Source organism: Acartia tonsa, chromosome 6 (genome assembly GCF_053477335.1).
Source record: "Acartia tonsa isolate MP-2025a chromosome 6, ASM5347733v1, whole genome shotgun sequence".
In the NCBI taxonomy this organism is placed as follows: Eukaryota; Metazoa; Arthropoda; class Copepoda; order Calanoida; family Acartiidae; genus Acartia; species Acartia tonsa.
Window position 1 is genome coordinate 52,598,743 of NC_137265.1, and position 22,648 is coordinate 52,621,390.

Below are 22,648 nucleotides of genomic sequence, written 5' to 3' on the forward strand. Positions count from 1 at the left end.
TATTTGAAAAGAATGTAAAAATGATAATAAATTTAAAGAATTTATTTGTGATATTAGGCATATTAATAGGAAATTCCTGTAAATAACTCAATTTGCTAAAACTTTGGATTTCGGCCAAGATTAATTTACATGACGTGAACATTTAAATATTTTTTAGTAGCGCAGCTACTTTATATAAGTTTGTTTGTTCATCTATTACATGCTTGGATCTTAAGGGATAAGATAATGAACGAAAAATTTATGTAAATCCCAATTATGATACACAAAATTACTCCTTCTGTTGTTTGGACTATAATAGTTGGTATCAACAAATTAAGATTTGATAAATTGAATGAGAGAATTTGTTATAAACCTTTGGAAGCTATCGTACTTGTTTTCTAAAGAAAAACATTTTTATTTCAAGTTTTAATTGTGTTGCTATGTGTTTAAAATGAATTATTAGATAATTTTGATCTTTGAAATTGGAACTTTTAGACTTTGGCCTTGTTAATTCAAAATTCTCGGCAAAATCTCTTTTTGCACTAATAATGTGAAACTCGCAGCTAGCTGCTACCTCTCATCCACCACCTTTACTAAATACCCTGCCCTCCTTCTGGATGAACTAACTGACCAATAATGATGTCCATATTAGCAACCTAAATTGAAGACAAACATCACCTGTCAATATATCGACGTATTCTTTATCCATTGATGGGGGGAGGGGGGTTGTATAATTTCTACCGGAATTCAAGATGTTTCCAATTTAAAGGCTTCCATGTGCAATTTTAAGATCATTAAATAGTAAATTTCTTTTACTTTTTACTTGATTTTTTTCTATTAATATTTCTCTAAATATAAAGCTTAATTTATTTCCTTTTTTCCTTTTCTGGAATAGAATAGGAATATTTTGCAGTTTTAATCTATTATCTTTTTTAAATTTATTATTGATTAAATATTTATAAATACAATGTTGGAAAGGGGGTTATAAAAAAACATAAAATAGATGAATCAAAGAACATTGATGACAACATTCATAAAAGCTATGACAATTTTTTAACAAACAAAATCTTTGCACTGTCTACTTGTATTTTGAGGTCTTTTTGGCTGAAATCATTGTGTATAGTCGCCCTAGGAATTATTCCGTCAATTATCAAGTTGTCAAATGAAAATTTTTTTCAAAAAATGCGCAAATTAAAGATACGAGCTGTTGAAATTATACTACAATGAATTGCTGAATATTTATATGAATCTTTTCCTTGTTTTAACAACGCAATACACGAAATAAAGAGCAAGAATGACAAGTAGCGAAGGTTGAAAAAGTCATGAATAGACAAACGAACAAAGTGTCCTTTAGAGCATATATTCAGTTGTCATGAAAAAACGAGAGAGGATATCTTTTCAAGCATGACCTATATACCGACGGACCAAGAATATAATATATACTTTATACTCATTCATTTAAGCTGTCTAAATATCTAAAATAATAAAACACATTCTCTAAATGCAGTTAGGGACAAACTGACAGACAAAGTGAATTATAGAGTAGCTTCGCTACTAAAATATTATTAAATTTCAAATCTTTTAATAATAAGATTAGATAAATACCAAAAAAGTATCAAAATTATTATCAAATAAAATTTATAGTACAAACAAAAAATTATCTAATATGTATATTTGTTTATGAATTTAAATTAACATCTCTTATTTACATTTAAAAATTATAAAAGTTCAAAGTTAGAAATTAGCATGGTAAAAGTAAAAAGTAAATTTAAAAAAATGATAACATCCATAAATGATAAGAATTTAATAAAAATTGCTCAAATATAGGGCAAATTTAAAGGCCAACATAGAGATTATCAATGTGCAATTTTTCTTGAATAGCACCCAAGAAAATTACAGATATTTAGAACGTTAAAATACCTTCGCTATCCTATTTGTGTTTTATCTCAACGAAAAAGTCCTTCCTTTTTTCCCCTGACAAATCACGTGTCTTGCGTTTACTATTCCCTGCGTCATATAAATGTTTGAAAATGCGTCGTCGCCATCTTTACAATATAAGGCCATAGTTATGACATGAGCAATTTTAACAAAATTGTTTGTGTAACAAATATGGAAACAAAGCTTTTAATTTATCATTTTATCCAACCTAGAATAACATAAATAGGAACATTTTTGAACATAAGTAGCACATTAAGCACTAACTAACACTAGTTTTCTTAAAAATGAAAGGTGATTTTTTTGATGAACATTTTAATCGACAATACTCCCTATATAGAATATTCTATGAATCTCGATGCTGTGAGTATTGGTGCAAAAAATATGACGTAACAAAAAAAATTAGCCAATGAGAGGCCGTTATTGACCAATGGTAAAATTTATAGTGGACTCTCATTTTTTTGTTACGTCATATTTTTTGCACCAATACTCACAGCATCATGAATCTCATGTACCAACAAATAACTATATTCTAATAATCACGCCATTACTATGTTGATGATATAACTTCCACAAAAGTTAAAATTATTTTTATTCAGGTAAAAACTGGCGGACGCACCGAGGGTCTGGACTCAAAACCTTTTGAAGTGAATGTGAATGGAATACACACTACCTGGTCCCTTTCTGTCAGGTATACAATTTTTCTGAGTAATTGAGCTAGTGAGGGAATAAGCAAGTGAGTCATTTAGTGAGGGAAAGATATTATAAGGGAACAATATGTGTTTTATGTGATAACCAAGAATAGCCTTGAACCACACCGAGAAAATGATAGCTATAAAAAAACAGACACTTATCCAAGATTTTTTTTTGATTATTTGAATGTTTTATTTTTTCAGATTTTGGGTTGGTGAAAACGGTGAAAAACTTTCAAATCCATTTGTGCTATGTTTAAATCTTGTCAGCTGTAAGGTAAGGAATTTTTAATTCACCAGACAACCAACCTTTTGATTGCACGACCTTTGTCTTTAAATTATTAATAGTACATTTTTTGGTTGAATTCCTTGAATTTTGAAAATTATCACAAATTTTAAATCTTGATAAATTTATAATAATTTTCATGAATAAAACTCAGGAATCTTGAGGGATAAGACAATGGACGATAAATTATGACAATAATGATTTCTCCTTAAGTAGATTAAAATTATTGGTTAAACAGTTTGGACACTGCTAGCTTTGAATCTACCAGTTAAAATTTAACATAGTCCCCCCCGAAAATTTTGAGTCAACGAATAAAATAACTTTATAAGATATAAAACTTTGGGTATCAAAGTAATGTACCATTGTCCTCTCTCTTCCCTGACAAAATTAGATGCACAAATAGTGTTTATTCACTTCCGCAGATTATCACATTTGCTGAGGTTCATAATAGCAATAGCAAATATTCATGAATGGCAAAGGAAATAGATTTCGCTGTTGTAATAATATACAGTTCTGATTATTTAATAATGTAATACATGAAGCAGCTTATAGTGCCTAATAGAAAATTACGTCATACAATCCTAATGACCATTGATAGGCCAATATACATTTTAACATTCGTCAATTACAAAGTATGCTCGCCTATCATTGGTCATTTGTATTATATGACGTCATTATTTAATAGAAACTATAAGCTGCTTTGTGATACATGTGCAGAAGTGAAAACACACCCCTTGAAATTACAGGTTTTGCAAATTTGAGATTTTTTATCTTTTTTTTAAACAGAAAATTATCTTGCTTTGAGTGATGATTTAATACCGAAAATTAGCAAATTAGTAAAACTCTTTTAAACTCAATTGTACCAACCCTGCTAAGCTTTTTTGTTCTTATCATATCAACAACTTATTCGTTGGCTCAAAAACTTTGATTACTTTTATTGATTAGTTATTGTCCACCCTTTCCAACCAACAGAAGGGGTAATTTTGTTTAACATAATTTTGTAATTTCCCCCTAGGTTGAGAGGTCCCAAGAAGTGAGAGTGAAATACAGATTTGGTATCTACAACAGAACCACAGAGGAACCAGAAATGGGGGCCCCTGAAAGGTAATTTTTCTATTATGACGTCATTCTGGATAATTCGGCCAACAGTTTTTTTAATTTATCGGCTTTTTTAAAGACACTATAAAATACTTCTTTTTGACAGAAGGTAACAAAATAGTTGTCTTTTTCAGTGTCTTTACCTTAAGAGCAAACTAACTAATACACAGATAAGGTTCTCCTTTACAGTAAAGCTTCTAATATGTTTAATCTTTCTCTAAACCCACACATAGATAAACAGACATCCTGTTACTTTTATATAAGGATAAAGGTTGTTTTTTATATTGTATTATTTTTAGTGACTTTTTAGTTGCATCTCTATTATGTCGTTATCTAAACATGCATAGTGTATCTAATCTGAGCAATTTTAATTTTCATGCTGTCATTGTTTTGGCTACATATTATAGGACATATATATCCTTGTTATGTTACTATGAAGATATTCTTAAAAGACTATATGTGAAGATAGAAGAATGGCCTAATTATTTAGTATTGCATATAAAGTTACTGTAGTTGTCATTTATAAGGACAAAATTTAAATTTTTATCTCATATTTTTTTATTCATTGAAAAATATGTTGTCATGCAGTGTAATAAGGGATACTAAATCATAAGAAAAAAAGTTTACATCATGTTGGTCTTTATATAAATTTATACAGTTTATAGCGAAGATTATTGATAAGCCGTTGTCCCATTATTATTATCCCTAGAAAACTAAAGCGGCTTAAAGTTTTAAAAATCATTGAAAATCTAACTTTGATTGACAAATTCACTCTTTAAACATATGATTTTAATTTGATTTGATGATTCAATTATAACATTTACAATGATTTGTTTCAATGAAATGATCTCATAATTTTAAAAATGTTGCTATGATAATAGATCTATAGTATAGATGTATATACAGATATCTACCTGTCCTTCCAGATGCTTTTTTGATATAAAATATAAAACCAGATTAATAATAGTATACCTAGGGTAACACTGAAACAAGAAACCATAGACAAATTATAATTAGTTGGATATAAGAGTATAAACATAGATTAATAATATTATATTTAGGGTAACACTGAAACAAGAAACCATAGACAAATTACAATCAGTTGGATATAAGAATATAAACATAGAATAATAATATTATACCTAGGGCAACACTGAAACAAGAAACCATAGACAAATTATAATTAGTAGTATATAAGAATATAAAGATAGATTAATAATTATACCTTGGGTAACACTGAAACAAGAAACCATAGACAAATTACAATATATTTGGATATAAGAATAAAAACATAGATTAGTAATAGTCTACCTAGGGTAACACTGAAACTAGAGATAATAGACAAATTACAATCAGTTGGATATAAGAACATAAACATAGAATAATAATATTATACCTAGGTCAACACTGAAACAAGAAACCATAGACAAATTATAATATAGTTGGATATAAGAATATAAACATAGATTAATAATATTATACCTAGGGTAACACTGAAATAAGAAACCATAGACAAATTATAATTAGTTGGATATAAGAATATAAACATAGATTAATAATATTATACCTAGGGTAACACTGAAACAAGAAACCATAGACAAATTATAATCAGTTGGATATAAGAATATAAACATAGAATAATAATATTATACCTAGGGTAACACTGAAACAAGAAACCATAGACAAATTACAATCAGTTGGATATAAGAACATAAACATTGAATAATAATATTATACCTAGGGTAACTCTGAAACAAGAAACCATAGACAAATTACAATTAGTTGGATATAATAATATAAACATAGATTAATAATATTATACCTAGGGTAACTCTGAAACAAGAAACCATAGACAAATTACAATCAGTTGGATATAAGAACATAAACATAGATTAATAATATTATACCTAGGGTAACACTGAAACAAGAAACCATAGACAAATTATAATTAGTTGGATATAAGAATATAAACATAGATTAATAATATTATACCTAGGGTAACACTGAAACAAGAAACCATAGACAAATTACAATCAGTTAGATATAAGAACATAAACATAGAATAATAATATTATACCTAGGGTAACACTGAAACAAGAAACCATAGACAAATTACAATCAGTTGGATATAAGAACATAAACATAGAATAATAATATTATACCTAGGGCAACACTGAAACAAGAAACCATAGACAAATTATAATATAGTTGGATATAAGAATATAAACATAGATTAATAATATTATACCTAGGGTAACACTGAAACAAGAAACCATAGACAAATTATAATTAGTCGGATATAAGAATATAAACATAGATTAATAATATTATACCTAGGGTAACACTGAAACAAGAAACCATAGACAAATTACAATCAGTTGGATATAAGAATATAAACATAGATTAATAATATTATACCTAGGGTAACACTGAAACAAGAAACCATAGACAAATTATAATCAGTTGGATATAAGAATATAAACATAGATTAATAATATTATACCTAGGGTAACACTGAAACAAGAAACCATAGACAAATTACAATCAGTTGGATATAAGAACATAAACATAGATTAATAATATTATACCTAGGGTAACACTGAAACAAGAAACCATAGACAAATTATAATTAGTCGGATATAAGAATATAAACATAGATTAATAATATTATACCTAGGGCAACACTGAAACAAGAAACCATAGACAAATTATAATATAGTTGGATATAAGAATATAAACATAGATTAATAATATTATACTAGGGTAACACTGAAACAAGAAACCATAGACAAATTATAATTAGTTGGATATAAGAATATAAACATAGATTAATAATATTATACCTAGGGTAACACTGAAACAAGAAACTATAGACAAATTATAATATAGTTGAATATAAGAATATAAACATAGATTAATAATATTATACCTAGGGTAACACTGAAACAAGAAACCATAGACAAATTATAATTAGTCGGATATAAGAATATAAACATAGATTAATAATATTATACCTAGGGTAACACTGAAACAAGAAACCATAGACAAATTACAATCAGTTGGATATAAGAATATAAACATAGATTAATAATATTATACCTAGGGTAACACTGAAATAAGAAACCATAGACAAATTATAATCAGTTGGATATAAGAATATAAACATAGATTAATAATATTATACCTAGGGTAACACTGAAACAAGAAACCATAGACAAATTACAATCAGTTGGATATAAGAATATAAACATAGATTAATAATATTATACCTAGGGTAACACTGAAACAAGAAACCATAGACAAATTATAATTAGTCGGATATAAGAATATAAACATAGATTAATAATATTATACCTAGGGTAACACTGAAATAAGAAACCATAGACAAATTATAATTAGTTGGATATAAGAATATAAACATAGATTAATAATATTATACCTAGGGTAACACTGAAACAAGAAACCATAGACAAATTATAATTAGTCGGATATAAGAATATAAACATAGATTAATAATATTATACCTAGGGTAACACTGAAACAAGAAACCATAGACAAATTATAATTAGTCGGATATAAGAATATAAACATAGATTAATAATATTATACCTAGGGTAACACTGAAACAAGAAACCATAGACAAATTATAATTAGTCGGATATAAGAATATAAACATAGATTAATAATATTATACCTAGGGTAACACTGAAACAAGAAACCATAGACAAATTATAATTAGTCGGATATAAGAATATAAACATAGATTAATAATATTATACCTAGGGTAACACTGAAACAAGAAACCATAGACAAATTATAATTAGTCGGATATAAGAATATAAACATAGATTAATAATATTATACCTAGGGTAACACTGAAACAAGAAACCATAGACAAATTATAATTAGTTGGATATAAGAATATAAACATAGATTAATAATATTATACCTAGGGTAACACTGAAACAAGAAACCATAGACAAATTACAATCAGTTAGATATAAGAACATAAACATAGAATAATAATATTATACCTAGGGTAACACTGAAACAAGAAACCATAGACAAATTACAATCAGTTGGATATAAGAACATAAACATAGAATAATAATATTATACCTAGGGCAACACTGAAACAAGAAACCATAGACAAATTATAATATAGTTGGATATAAGAATATAAACATAGATTAATAATATTATACCTAGGGTAACACTGAAACAAGAAACCATAGACAAATTATAATTAGTCGGATATAAGAATATAAACATAGATTAATAATATTATACCTAGGGTAACACTGAAACAAGAAACCATAGACAAATTACAATCAGTTGGATATAAGAATATAAACATAGATTAATAATATTATACCTAGGGTAACACTGAAACAAGAAACCATAGACAAATTATAATCAGTTGGATATAAGAATATAAACATAGATTAATAATATTATACCTAGGGTAACACTGAAACAAGAAACCATAGACAAATTACAATCAGTTGGATATAAGAACATAAACATAGATTAATAATATTATACCTAGGGTAACACTGAAACAAGAAACCATAGACAAATTATAATTAGTCGGATATAAGAATATAAACATAGATTAATAATATTATACCTAGGGCAACACTGAAACAAGAAACCATAGACAAATTATAATATAGTTGGATATAAGAATATAAACATAGATTAATAATATTATACTAGGGTAACACTGAAACAAGAAACCATAGACAAATTATAATTAGTTGGATATAAGAATATAAACATAGATTAATAATATTATACCTAGGGTAACACTGAAACAAGAAACTATAGACAAATTATAATATAGTTGAATATAAGAATATAAACATAGATTAATAATATTATACCTAGGGTAACACTGAAACAAGAAACCATAGACAAATTATAATTAGTCGGATATAAGAATATAAACATAGATTAATAATATTATACCTAGGGTAACACTGAAACAAGAAACCATAGACAAATTACAATCAGTTGGATATAAGAATATAAACATAGATTAATTATATTATACCTAGGGTAACACTGAAATAAGAAACCATAGACAAATTATAATCAGTTGGATATAAGAATATAAACATAGATTAATAATATTATACCTAGGGTAACACTGAAACAAGAAACCATAGACAAATTACAATCAGTTGGATATAAGAATATAAACATAGATTAATAATATTATACCTAGGGTAACACTGAAACAAGAAACCATAGACAAATTATAATTAGTCGGATATAAGAATATAAACATAGATTAATAATATTATACCTAGGGTAACACTGAAATAAGAAACCATAGACAAATTATAATTAGTTGGATATAAGAATATAAACATAGATTAATAATATTATACCTAGGGTAACACTGAAACAAGAAACCATAGACAAATTATAATTAGTCGGATATAAGAATATAAACATAGATTAATAATATTATACCTAGGGTAACACTGAAACAAGAAACCATAGACAAATTATAATTAGTCGGATATAAGAATATAAACATAGATTAATAATATTATACCTAGGGTAACACTGAAACAAGAAACCATAGACAAATTATAATTAGTCGGATATAAGAATATAAACATAGATTAATAATATTATACCTAGGGTAACACTGAAACAAGAAACCATAGACAAATTATAATTAGTCGGATATAAGAATATAAACATAGATTAATAATATTATACCTAGGGTAACACTGAAACAAGAAACCATAGACAAATTATAATTAGTCGGATATAAGAATATAAACACTGAAACAAGAAACCATAGACAAATTATAATATAGTTGGATATAAGAATATAAACATAGATTAATTATATTATACCTAGGGTAACACTGAAACAAGAAACCATAGACAAATTATAATTAGTCGGATATAAGAATATAAACATAGATTAATAATATTATACCTAGGGTAACACTGAAATAAGAAACCATAGACAAATTATAATTAGTTGGATATAAGAATATAAACATAGATTAATAATATTATACCTAGGGTAACACTGAAACATGAAACCATAGACAAATTACAATCAGTTGGATATAAGAACATAAACATAGAATAATAATATTATACCTAGGGTAACACTGAAACAAGAAACCATAGACAAATTACAATCAGTTGGATATAAGAACATAAACATAGAATAATAATATTATACCTAGGGTAACTCTGAAACAAGAAACCATAGACAAATTACAATTAGTTGGATATAATAATATAAACATAGATTAATAATATCATACCTAGGGTAACACTGAAACAAGAAACCATAGACAAATTATAATTAGTCGGATATAAGAATATAAACATAGATTAATAATATTATACCTAGGGTAACACTGAAACAAGAAACCATAGACAAATTATAATTAGTCGGATATAAGAATATAAACATAGATTAATAATATTATACCTAGGGTAAAACTGAAACAAGAAACCATAGACAAATTATAATATAGTTGGATATAAGAATATAAACATAGATTAATTATATTATACCTAGGGTAACACTGAAACAAGAAACCATAGACAAATTATAATTAGTCGGATATAAGAATATAAACATAGATTAATAATATTATACCTAGGGTAACATTGAAACAAGAAACCATAGACAAATTATAATTAGTTGGATATAAGAATATAAACATAGATTAATAATATTATACCTAGGGTAACACTGAAACAAGAAACCATAGACAAATTACAATCAGTTGGATATAAGAACATAAACATAGAATAATAATATTATACCTAGGGTAACACTGAAACAAGAAACCATAGACAAATTACAATCAGTTGGATATAAGAACATAAACATAGAATAATAATATTATACCTAGGGTAACTCTGAAACAAGAAACCATAGACAAATTACAATTAGTTGGATATAATAATATAAACATAGATTAATAATATCATACCTAGGGTAACACTGAAACAAGAAACCATAGACAAATTATAATTAGTCGGATATAAGAATATAAACATAGATTAATAATATTATACCTAGGGTAACACTGAAACAAGAAACCATAGACAAATTATAATTAGTCGGATATAAGAATATAAACATAGATTAATAATATTATACCTAGGGTAACACTGAAACAAGAAACCATAGACAAATTATAATTAGTCGGATATAAGAATATAAACATAGATTAATAATATTATACCTAGGGTAACACTGAAACAAGAAACCATAGACAAATTACAATCAGTTGGATATAAGAATATAAACATAGATTAATAATATTATACCTAGGGTAACACTGAAACAAGAAACCATAGACAAATTATAATTAGTCGGATATAAGAATATAAACATAGATTAATAATATTATACCTAGGGTAACACTGAAACAAGAAACCATAGACAAATTATAATTAGTCGGATATAAGAATATAAACATAGATTAATAATATTATACCTAGGGTAACACTGAAACAAGAAACCATAGACAAATTATAATATAGTTGGATATAATAATATAAACATAGATTAATTATATTATACCTAGGGTAACACTGAAACAAGAAACCATAGACAAATTATAATTAGTCGGATATAAGAATATAAACATAGATTAATAATATTATACCTAGGGTAACACTGAAACAAGAAACCATAGACAAATTATAATTAGTTGGATATAAGAATATAAACATAGATTAATAATATTATACCTAGGGTAACACTGAAACAAGAAACCATAGACAAATTACAATCAGTTGGATATAAGAACATAAACATAGAATAATAATATTATACCTAGGGTAACACTGAAACAAGAAACCATAGACAAATTACAATCAGTTGGATATAAGAACATAAACATTGAATAATAATATTATACCTAGGGTAACTCTGAAACAAGAAACCATAGACAAATTACAATTAGTTGGATATAATAATATAAACATAGATTAATAATATTATACCTAGGGTAACTCTGAAACAAGAAACCATAGACAAATTACAATCAGTTGGATATAAGAACATAAACATAGATTAATAATATTATACCTAGGGTAACACTGAAACAAGAAACCATAGACAAATTATAATTAGTTGGATATAAGAATATAAACATAGATTAATAATATTATACCTAGGGTAACACTGAAACAAGAAACCATAGACAAATTACAATCAGTTGGATATAAGAACATAAACATAGAATAATAATATTATACCTAGGGTAACACTGAAACAAGAAACCATAGACAAATTACAATCAGTTGGATATAAGAACATAAACATTGAATAATAATATTATACCTAGGGTAACTCTGAAACAAGAAACCATAGACAAATTACAATTAGTTGGATATAATAATATAAACATAGATTAATAATATTATACCTAGGGTAACTCTGAAACAAGAAACCATAGACAAATTACAATCAGTTGGATATAAGAACATAAACATAGATTAATAATATTATACCTAGGGTAACACTGAAACAAGAAACCATAGACAAATTATAATTAGTTGGATATAAGAACATAAACATAGATTAATAATATTATACCTAGGGTAACACTGAAACAAGAAACCATAGACAAATTACAATCAGTTGGATATAAGAACATAGCTATGAATGAGAAACATGTCAACAGCGCTGGTGATATTATACTATTTGTCAGGTGAGTTTTTAAAATTTTTAAAATCGTCGGTTCAATTTTAAACTTTGCAAGAGGTTTCCTGTGATAAGGAACTCTATAATCAGTATAGTTGGTTTATTTAACAATTTTAGATAATGGAATTGTCCTATTATCTTAAAAATATATATTATTACAGTAACTCCTAGGACAAATATCCACAATATTATAAAGTGGACGGAGACCCAAAGTTTTCTAACTGCGTAATCTTATTCTATAGATTCAATTCTTTGGGTACTTTTACTTAATTTTGATTGATTTATCAAAAATAAATAATGTCTGAACGATTCAACCAATAATTTTAATCTACATAAGGCGCAATTTGGTAATGTATTGGTAATGTATCCCTAATTTTATGCACCTTTATGATCCCTTTATATGTGACGGGTTTGGTGGCCATAAGATCTAAAAATCACTCTGAAACGAGGGGCTAACTAATTTTTTTTATAGATTATCAATAATTCGCGAGGAGGAGGCTAACCACTCCCTGTCCTCTGACCTAAAATCTCTAATAAACGACGAAAAATCCTCGGATCTTATACTGGAAGCCGGAGAAAGGTGAGACATACAGACTTATTATAGAGTAGCTGCGCTTCTACGTAATATGTTATAATGTTATATAAACAGATTATCCATCTAACTCTATCTAGCTTCTTTTTTATATCTATTTCTCTCTATCTTTATCTCTACCATTCTTTCTCTCGTTCTTTCTTTTTCACTCTCAATGTTTCACTTGATCTATCTCTGCATTTTCATTCATTCTTTCTTTTTATCTATTGCTATATTTATCATTCTCTATATCTTTGATTTAATAATCCTTTCAAACCTCTTCGCTACTAATGGGCCTAATCGTTTTTTTTTGTGTCTTCAGGAAATTTCTGGTGCACAAGAACATTCTGGCGGCCAGATCGCCAGTGTTCGCCGATCTCCTTGCCAGAATGGACCTGTGCAGCCACGGCGGCATCTGCGATGACCGCTCTGAATCCGCAGCCGCTACAGCAGCAGCCACGTCTATGGACCCCGCCAACAATCCGGACCCGGAGAAACTGGTTCCCATCCAGGAGTCTAGTCATTCCTCGTCTACCTCGCGGGACATCCGGCTCCTGGAGGACCTGGACACAGTGGTCCGCAAGCTGGATAACATACAGGAGACTGACGGTAAGCTACCTACTTTGAACGACTAACGGACGGACATACATACACAAAGGAACAGACAGACGGACAAAACTTAAGTGTGACCTAAAGGGATAAGACAATGGCCGATAAATGATATACATCCCCAATGATGATGTACAAAATTCACTCTTCTGTGGATTGCAATTATTGGTTGAAACATTTAAAAATTCAACTTAATGAATCAGCCAATCAAAATTCATTAAAAGTCCCCGAAGTTGGAAAGCCAACGAATAAGAAACTTTGGGAACTAGTGTAATAAACAGCTTATTGTCCCCTTCCTTTCTGGTAACAACTGCACATTTACTATTAGATTACAACCCTTTGATTGAATTGCCTTTGTCTTATCGTTCTTAATGCAAAATCTAATAGGTTTTATTTTTATTATACACTTTTGCATAGCGGCAACGCCCCTAGAGGCCTTAATATTTGATTCATGAAGAAACATAGACAGATAGACATCTTGTTACTTTTACATAAGGATACTAATTTCAGGTGAAGCAGAGGAAATAAATGAAAGCCAAGACGACACCAAAGAAAACCATGAAATCCAAAAAGATCTAGAAACCAATTCTAAATTAGAACAACAAGAAAATAACATAAATCAAAATGAGCCGGAGAAGGAAAAGGTTGTGCAATCAAATGAACCATCAGCGGTGGAGAAGAAGGTTGTAGATGATGAAATTATTGCTACAGCGGCAGAAAGTGTGGCTAGCGAGAGCAGTGTGCATAGCAGTGTCAAGGAGTTGGAGAGGAAAGACTCAAGGGATGAAATGTTTGCAGACCAACGAATGAGAAAAGAATCCCAGGTGACTTTTTTTACTACTCAATTATCCTAGTCGATCATAGAAACCCCCCTCCCCTCTTAATTTTGATTAATTTGATACAAGTTGCAAATATGGGGATGCTAGGTTTTATTGTTTGTTTATTGCGTTAGTTTAGGTAGATGGACAAAGTGTTTCTAAAATCAGCCATGTGACGCCATAAAAATAAGGAAAATGAGAGGAGAAATTGGAAAGAAACCCCCTGAAAAAGAGATGGATAATTTCTCATTTTATGATGACACAAGGCTGTTTTTTTAGACACTTTGTCCAGCTACTCAGTTTAGGTTATATTGGGCACTTGATAGTCCTGCTGGGTTTTGGCACTTTAGGCATAGGTCTAGTATTGTAATGACTTCTGCAGGGGTTATAGTAATTAATCAAAAACCTACCACTTTTATCACTAAAATCATAAAACTAAGTTTGGGGGTTTAAGTGCTCAATGGGCACTTTGGGAGAGAGTTATACCATTGTTTTCTTAAGAAGCTTATTGTATACAAATATAAGATCCTATATAATTAAGACTTAAGTAAAACTAAGTTATATAAAACTAATTTAGTACTTTTAACATGTTTTAAAAGTAGACTTTAAATTTTTCTTCGTTTTTGTTTATCGAAAATTGTCACGTTTTCAGCATGTTATCAAATCTTTCAATTTTGTTATTCATCTTCTTTTTATTAGTTCATTTTATAAGGATTATACAATTAAAAGCTACAAACGTTTTAAAAGTATAAAGATAGCTTATAAAAAATCATGTTTTAATTGAGTTAAATATAATGGTCTGAAAGTTTTATGCTCATAATCTCTCATTAATTGGCTAAAAAAATATTGAATACTTTTATTACATCTTGATTGGTTGGTTCAAACAAGGTGTGTCCAAGCAATATAACCTTTAATTTTTATATACAGACTGGGTAATTTTGTTTTTAGTAAGTGGTCGTGTACATCAATTTTTTATTTAAAATTTGACGTCAATTTAGCTTGCTAATATAGGCCTCATTTATTTTTTAGTTCGTTCATCCAGTAGAAGGGATTTAGTGGAGGGGCAGGGGGGGGGTGTTGCATTTTGATTGCCAGCTGTGATCAGAGCACTTTATCAGAGTTTATAAATTATGTACATTCCCAATGAGCATACACAAAATAACCCCTTTTGTTGTTTAGGACCGGCGCAAACTTGTGATAGACGACCTACCCGGGGACACTGTGGAGGAACTACTCAAGTATATCTACACGGACAGCAGTCACAATGTCGAGGCATTCTCCCAAACCCTGCTGGCCGCATCGGATAAATATAAGGTTAGTTGCAATGCCATAATCACCATAATTTGTTGGCTTTGGCATTATTTAAAGTAACAGGATGTTTGCTTGTACGTAGTGCTAACTACTGAACCGGGCTCAGTAATTTTTGTCATAAATTCATATGTCATAAAGGTACGTTTGTCATAAAAACATTTGTCATAAAAATATATTTGTCATAAAGGTACATTTGTCATAAAAACATTTGTCATAAAGGTATGTTTGTCATAAAAACATTTGTCATAAAGGTACGTTTGTCATAGAGGTACATATATGGTTCTCCTTCACAGTGAAGCTTTTTATAGGTCCAGGGAAGGTTTAGAATTATTTTGTGACAAAAAAAAGAAATCTGTAGAAAAAGATATCCCCCCTCAAGAAAATATAATTTCAAAAACTACTACTGAAGGTGTCTACAACTCCCTCCCCCCCCCCCTTCCCCATTATTTTTGTGTCCCTAGAGACCTCTAGGGGCGTAGCCGCTGCTAAATAAAATATTTCAGAATTCTAAATATAAATTTATTGATTATTTTGCAATAAAAAATTCTTCAAAAATTAAGTTATCAACAAAAAGGAATTTTTTCTGGTATAAACCAATTTCAACTTAAAATATATTTTTTATTATTATTTTTTTGCATTTTTGCACAATGCTAAATTTTCTAAATATATTTATGATATAATATAAATAAAATAATAAAATTATTGTAATTTTTAACCCTTTATAGAACACTAAACATTATTAAATCCAGAGAATTCCATGTTTGAGAGTTAAGCTATATTCCTCTAATCAGCGTGGCGGAGCCGTTTGATTTTGGCGCGGCTCCGGCTCCGCGGAGCCGTGTCTGGAAATACGGCTCTGGCTCCAGCTCCGGCTCCGGCTCCGACATAAAATCAAGAAAAACTCGACATATTTTTTTATTATTATTTTTATTTTTGACTTTTGAAGGTTTTAAAAGTTAAATTTTTAATAAAAATGGACTTGAAAAACTTGAAAGGGGCATTTGCACATTAAAAAACAGAGTTACCAAATTATAATTTATAAAAAATCTCTTTATCTATCTAGTCCGGAGCCGGAGCCGTTTTTTAACGAAAATTACAGCTCCGGCTTCAGCAAAATATGGCGGCTCCCGGCTTCGGCTCCTCAACGCTGCCTCTAATAGACGGGCGGACAGACGGTCAAACGAACATGCAGACATAAATTTATATCTCTCTTATATAAAGATCGATAAATAGTTTTAAAAATAGAACTATGATATTTAAAAATCTAAAAATAGCACCAACATTTCCATAATATTTTCTATATTTAATCCTATTTGCAAAACTTGCCGTGTTGTCTCTGTCCTCTAGGGGCTTAGATTTGTATAAAAAAGGTTGGGGGGGGGGGGGGGTAGTAAAACGAATATGAGAACTTTGGGGACTTTTTATATCATCATTTGATTGTACAAACTAATATTGTCCAAACACTTCAGCCAATCTCAAAAGGCTAATTTTGATCATCCTACCTGGGGGTTTACATCGATTAATCATCCATTGTCTTATCCCCTAAGATCCCTGAATGTTGAGAATTAATGAATGGTTTCTAATAGTACAAACAAATATAAAATATTTGAGAGCAAGAGAATGAGTAATGATAATGGATGTATAATACTTGGATATATTGACATCGGAAAAGTTGTACCAATTAAGGTTGCTATAAGGACCTCATTTATTGGTCAGTTCGTTCATACTGTAGGAGAGGAGGGGTTGAGGGTGTCTTTTTTTAGCATGCTGCGAGTATTACTTTATTACTACGCCACCTAGAGGCCTCTAGGAGCACTTAAGGAGGTGGGAGTTGAATTCGACAACCTATTTTATTTTTTTTAGATTTAAAAAGAAAAAGTAAAAAAGCGGGTATTTTTCTAGATGCGATTTCTCTTGGGAGGTTGGTGGTACCCTCCCCCCAAATAGTTATAAACTTTCCTAGGATTTATGAGAAGCCACTATGTAAAGGATAACAATGTCGGTTCAGCGGTTAGCGAGATCCTTCTGTACACACAGACAAACACCCTGTTAATTTATTATAAGGATATGAAAATATGATGTAATATCCAAGTTATAATATATCGATTGTAAGGATATATAAGAGTGATGACGCTTAATGACATCAAGCAAAGTTTAGATTTCTCTATTTACCTATAAAGATATTTATATCCTTCTTAATAAAAGTATCAAAGTTTTTCTCATATTCATTCGAATCCGGTGGATAGGAACGAAAAAACTATGTATAGCATCGTATTATTTCCAGCTTTCTATGAATATAAAAATGTACAATTATAAGATTAAAACCAGTTTTATAGCCAGTGCCTTCGGCATCTCGGGGCTAAAAAACTGGTTTTAATCTTAAAATTGTACATTTTATATCTCCGGAAAGCTGTTTATAATACGATGATAGAAATAACTATTCTTCATTAAGAATCTGTCCTTAATTCCGTCAGTCCATTCGTCCATTTGGATTTTTTGTTGTTATAAATCCGTTCTATCGTTTTTAAACTTTCTAATAGGACTACTATGACAATTAAGTATAATCTGGAAAGGGTTTGCAACTCTAAAATCATTGCCATAGGATAATACAAGGTAGTGGGACAAAGTGTCTCAAATATCAGCCATGTGACGTCATTAAAAAGAGGGATTACTCATCTCTTTTTTAGGGGTTTTCTTTCACACTTCTCCTCTCATCTCCCTCATTTTTATGACGTCACATGGCTGATTTTTGAGACATTTTGTCCCGCTACTAATACAAGAGTAAAAGTGGGGGGGGGGGGGGGGGGATGATTACAATTCAGGATTGTTCCAAATACTTTCTATGATGTAATAACAATTATATATATTTGTAATCAATTGTTTTGGAAAAGCCATTTTTTATGATTAATATTGAGGGATAGAACAATGAAAATAAATTATTCTACATCCCTTTCCTTGCTCTCTTTACATGGTACTAGTAATACAATTTTAAAAATAAAAATATATCTGTCATCTTATGCCTTTTCCCTTTATCCCTGCTATTTTTCTTCAAACTTATAAAGATTAATCTATAAAGCAAAAAAAAAGTAAAAGTAAATAAAACACAAATTTCCCATAATTCAAAAAATATAATTTTTAATATAAAAAAAAGCAATGAGAGTACAAATTTAAAAGTTATCACTAAGTCTGACAGACGGACGTACGGAAGAAAACATCCTAATATAGAAAAGCTACGCTGCTTAAAACTAAGGATACATCAGACCCTTACTTTATAGAGTAGCTTCGCTACTAAAAAAATTTTCCATTGATATAGAATGGAATAGTTAAAGAGAATTAACCAATAAAATAATGGAGAAATACAGACAGACAGACAGGCACACAAACAAACACACACAAAACAAATAATAATAGAAAAAGAGAGAGATCTTTTTAAGGCCTCTTTTTAATCACATTTTTACGCCTTAGACTTTAATAATAAAATTCCACAAAAATTATTTTTTCTTGATTTAATTAGATGTAAATAAACATAATTAAGTTGATTAAATTATGAAAATAATCATCATCTTTTCTTTAAAACCTTTTTAATAATGGTTCAAATGAAAATAATTATTCTCGTATTCATTTGAATCCGGTGGATAGGAACCGGTTCTCATGAATACGAAAAAACTATGTCTAGCATCGTATTATATCCAGTTTTCTACGAATATAGAAATGTACAATCATAAGATTAAAACTAGTTTTTTTTAGCCGGTGCCTTCGGCACCACGGGGCTAAAAAAACTAGTTTTAATCTTATAATTGTACATTCTATATCCGCGGAAAGCCGTTTATAATACGATACGAGAAATAACTATTCTAAAATCTTTCTATGCAGCGAGCATTAGGCTGTTTATTATGCTAGTCCCCAAAGTTTTATAATAATATTTTCTTATTCTTATTCAACTTTGGGGACTATAATTTAATTGTTATTGGTTGGTTCATTAAGTTGAGTGTCCAAACGTTTCAACCACTAATTGTAATTTACAAGTATTTTGTGTATCATCATTGGGGATAACCATCAATTTATTGGCTATTGTCTTATCCCTTTGGATTCTTACTTTCTATGAATCATTTTTTAATAAAAGTTTTGAGTCATTTTCCAAATTTACAACCCTTTCTTTCCCCCAATCTACTCTTCCTACTCTATGACTCATTTTTAGTGTAAAAGTTTTAATCGTTTGAAAAATATGAGAAAAATTTCCATTGGTTTTTCTAAGTTTTCTATAATTGGAAACTTCCTTCCAATGTCATATGGTTTCAGGGATAAATAAATGAAAGATAAATTAAACTTTCCCCAATTTGTCTCAGGGGATCTTAAGGGAAAAGACATAGAGATAAATATATGGATATTCCTAATGGATATTCCCTAGCAAAATTACCTTTTTTGTAGATCAAAAAGTTTGGAATCAAATAGTCACATTCAAAGTTTTTAAGCCAACCAATAAGATATTTGTTTTTAAAACCTTGGGTACCATAGTCCATTTCCTCTTAAAATATTACATTGATGATAATAACAACAATAAAATTTTAAAGAAAACACAAAAGCCTAAAGTATATTCTTTTTGATATAAGAAAAGATTAAATTTTTGCTGATTGACTTATCCCTTTAACTCTGTATCTAATAATAGTTTAAGACTATTATTACTTAGGCTTTTATCCGGGAGGGAAAGAACAATAGCGCATAAAAAAATATCTAAAACCCGTTTCCCCCCCAAACTATTGAAGGTCAGGGAGGGAGGTGACAATGGGCCATATATTACACTAGTCCCAAAAGTTTTATTACTATGTTTTCTAATTCGTTTGCTCAACACCTTTGGGAACTTTTAATGGATGTTAATCGGCTGGTTCATTAAGTTGAGTGTTTAAACGTTTCAACCACTAATTATAATCTACAAAAGGGGTAATTTTGTGTATTAGCATTGAGGACATACATCATTTTATCGGCAATTGTCTTAACTCTTAAAATCGTAGACTATAATAATAGATAGAGAAGATTAATTTATTGTCCATTGCCATATCCTTTAATCCCTGAATTGAACCAGTTAAAACCTAAAATAACCAGAAACAAAAATGATTTAATAGTTATTTCTCGCATCGTATTATAAACGGCTTTCCGCGGATATAGAATGTACAATTATGAGATTAAAACTAGTTTTTTTAGCCCCGAGGTGACGAAGTCACCGGCTAAAAAAACTAGTTTTAATCTTATGATTGTACATTTCTATATTCGTAGAAAGCTGGATATAATACGATGCTAGACATAGTTTTTTCGTATGGATGAGAACCGGTTCCTATCCACCGGATTCGAATGAATATGAGAAACAAAAATCTGTTTGTCTATCCAAGCAAAGCATATTTTCTTATGCCGACGGCCATATTTGTTTTATTGCTGCCGATTAAAGTAAATAGGTTTTTTACTGTCTGCAAATGAATTATCTGCACGCAGACACGTGCATAAAAAGCGCAGCAATAGCAAGAAAAATAAAGTGTTGTACAGTAAAATATTAGGCAAGGGGTGATTATGAAAGTAAAAGCTAACAAACTTTAAAATTGCTGGGCCGAATATGTTGTACTTTTTAGGAAAGATTTATAAATGTCTTAGGATGGTTTTTGGCTATTTCCGATATCCCACACCACTTTAAGAGACAAGGAGCGAAGCGACTAGAATATAGTTCAGTCGAAAATATTTTGATGCTATTTTTAGGATAGGTAAAACCCCATCCCCCAAATAATCCCCTTGTTGATCAATAGCAGGTTTTAACCTATTATTTCTCTATTTCAGCTACCCGGGCTGAAGCAGCACTGTGAGAAGCACCTGGTGGAGATCCTCTCCCCCGTCAACGTGTCCGACATCCTGCTGTTGTCCGCCTCCTACGGCTGCAAGGACCTCAAGAAGGCCGCCCTCACCTACTGCGGCGATAATCACTCGTACATTATGAAGGTAAATTACCGCCGTTTCCCGCCGTTATATCGCCGCTATACTAAAGACGTTAAAGATGGGTTCTATAGTTGCTTTGTGGGACGTATGACGTTTTAGGTATGTCTTGTATTTCTTTCTGTATGTCTATCTGTCTGTTTGTCTAATTTTTTGTATGTCTTTTATTCTATGTCTGTCTTTTTGTTTGTCGGTTTTCTGTTTGTCTGTCCGCCTGCCTGACTGCCTGTAAATTTAAGGTATGAAAGTTAAACACGTCTGAAACTATTTTTAAAATGTCGCATAATTGATTTTCTTTATTTATAAATAATCAAACTGCAGTAAAATCGTGAATCACAAGGAACAATACAATGGAGTAAAAATTCAATGATGATAAACAAAATTATCCTTTTTTATATTTCAGGACTCCAAATGGAAAACTATCGAGAAGGAGAACCCAGATCTTTTTGAGGAGGCAATTTCACTGGTAGCACCAGACTCATGCGATAAACACACAGAGTGTCTTAAGAAGGGGGGGAACAGGTACGATTATTTGTTTTTTTTACTCCGCTACTTGTGGATTTACATGTTCTTGTAGTTTTGTTAATATACACAAAAAAAGGAGTGGGGACAAAACACCTAATTTAAAAATGCCTAACTAAAAACACCTAAGTTTAAAAATACCTAATG

General features: G+C 29.7%; 1 protein-coding gene across 1 annotated transcript in view; it reads left to right on the plus strand.

Moving 5' to 3' along the window:
• The window catches only part of LOC145322916 (uncharacterized), a 50,842-nt gene that overhangs the window by 25,010 nt on the left and 3,184 nt on the right, over positions 1-22,648 (plus strand). The window contains exons 5-14 of the mRNA XM_080165276.1: positions 2,514-2,605; positions 2,811-2,883; positions 3,908-3,996; positions 12,594-12,704; positions 13,170-13,277; positions 13,591-13,877; positions 14,388-14,701; positions 15,875-16,009; positions 21,827-21,985; positions 22,383-22,501. Coding sequence (XP_080021402.1) covers positions 2,514-2,605; positions 2,811-2,883; positions 3,908-3,996; positions 12,594-12,704; positions 13,170-13,277; positions 13,591-13,877; positions 14,388-14,701; positions 15,875-16,009; positions 21,827-21,985; positions 22,383-22,501 — 1,487 coding nt within the window. The remainder of the gene's footprint in view (positions 1-2,513; positions 2,606-2,810; positions 2,884-3,907; positions 3,997-12,593; positions 12,705-13,169; positions 13,278-13,590; positions 13,878-14,387; positions 14,702-15,874; positions 16,010-21,826; positions 21,986-22,382; positions 22,502-22,648) is intronic.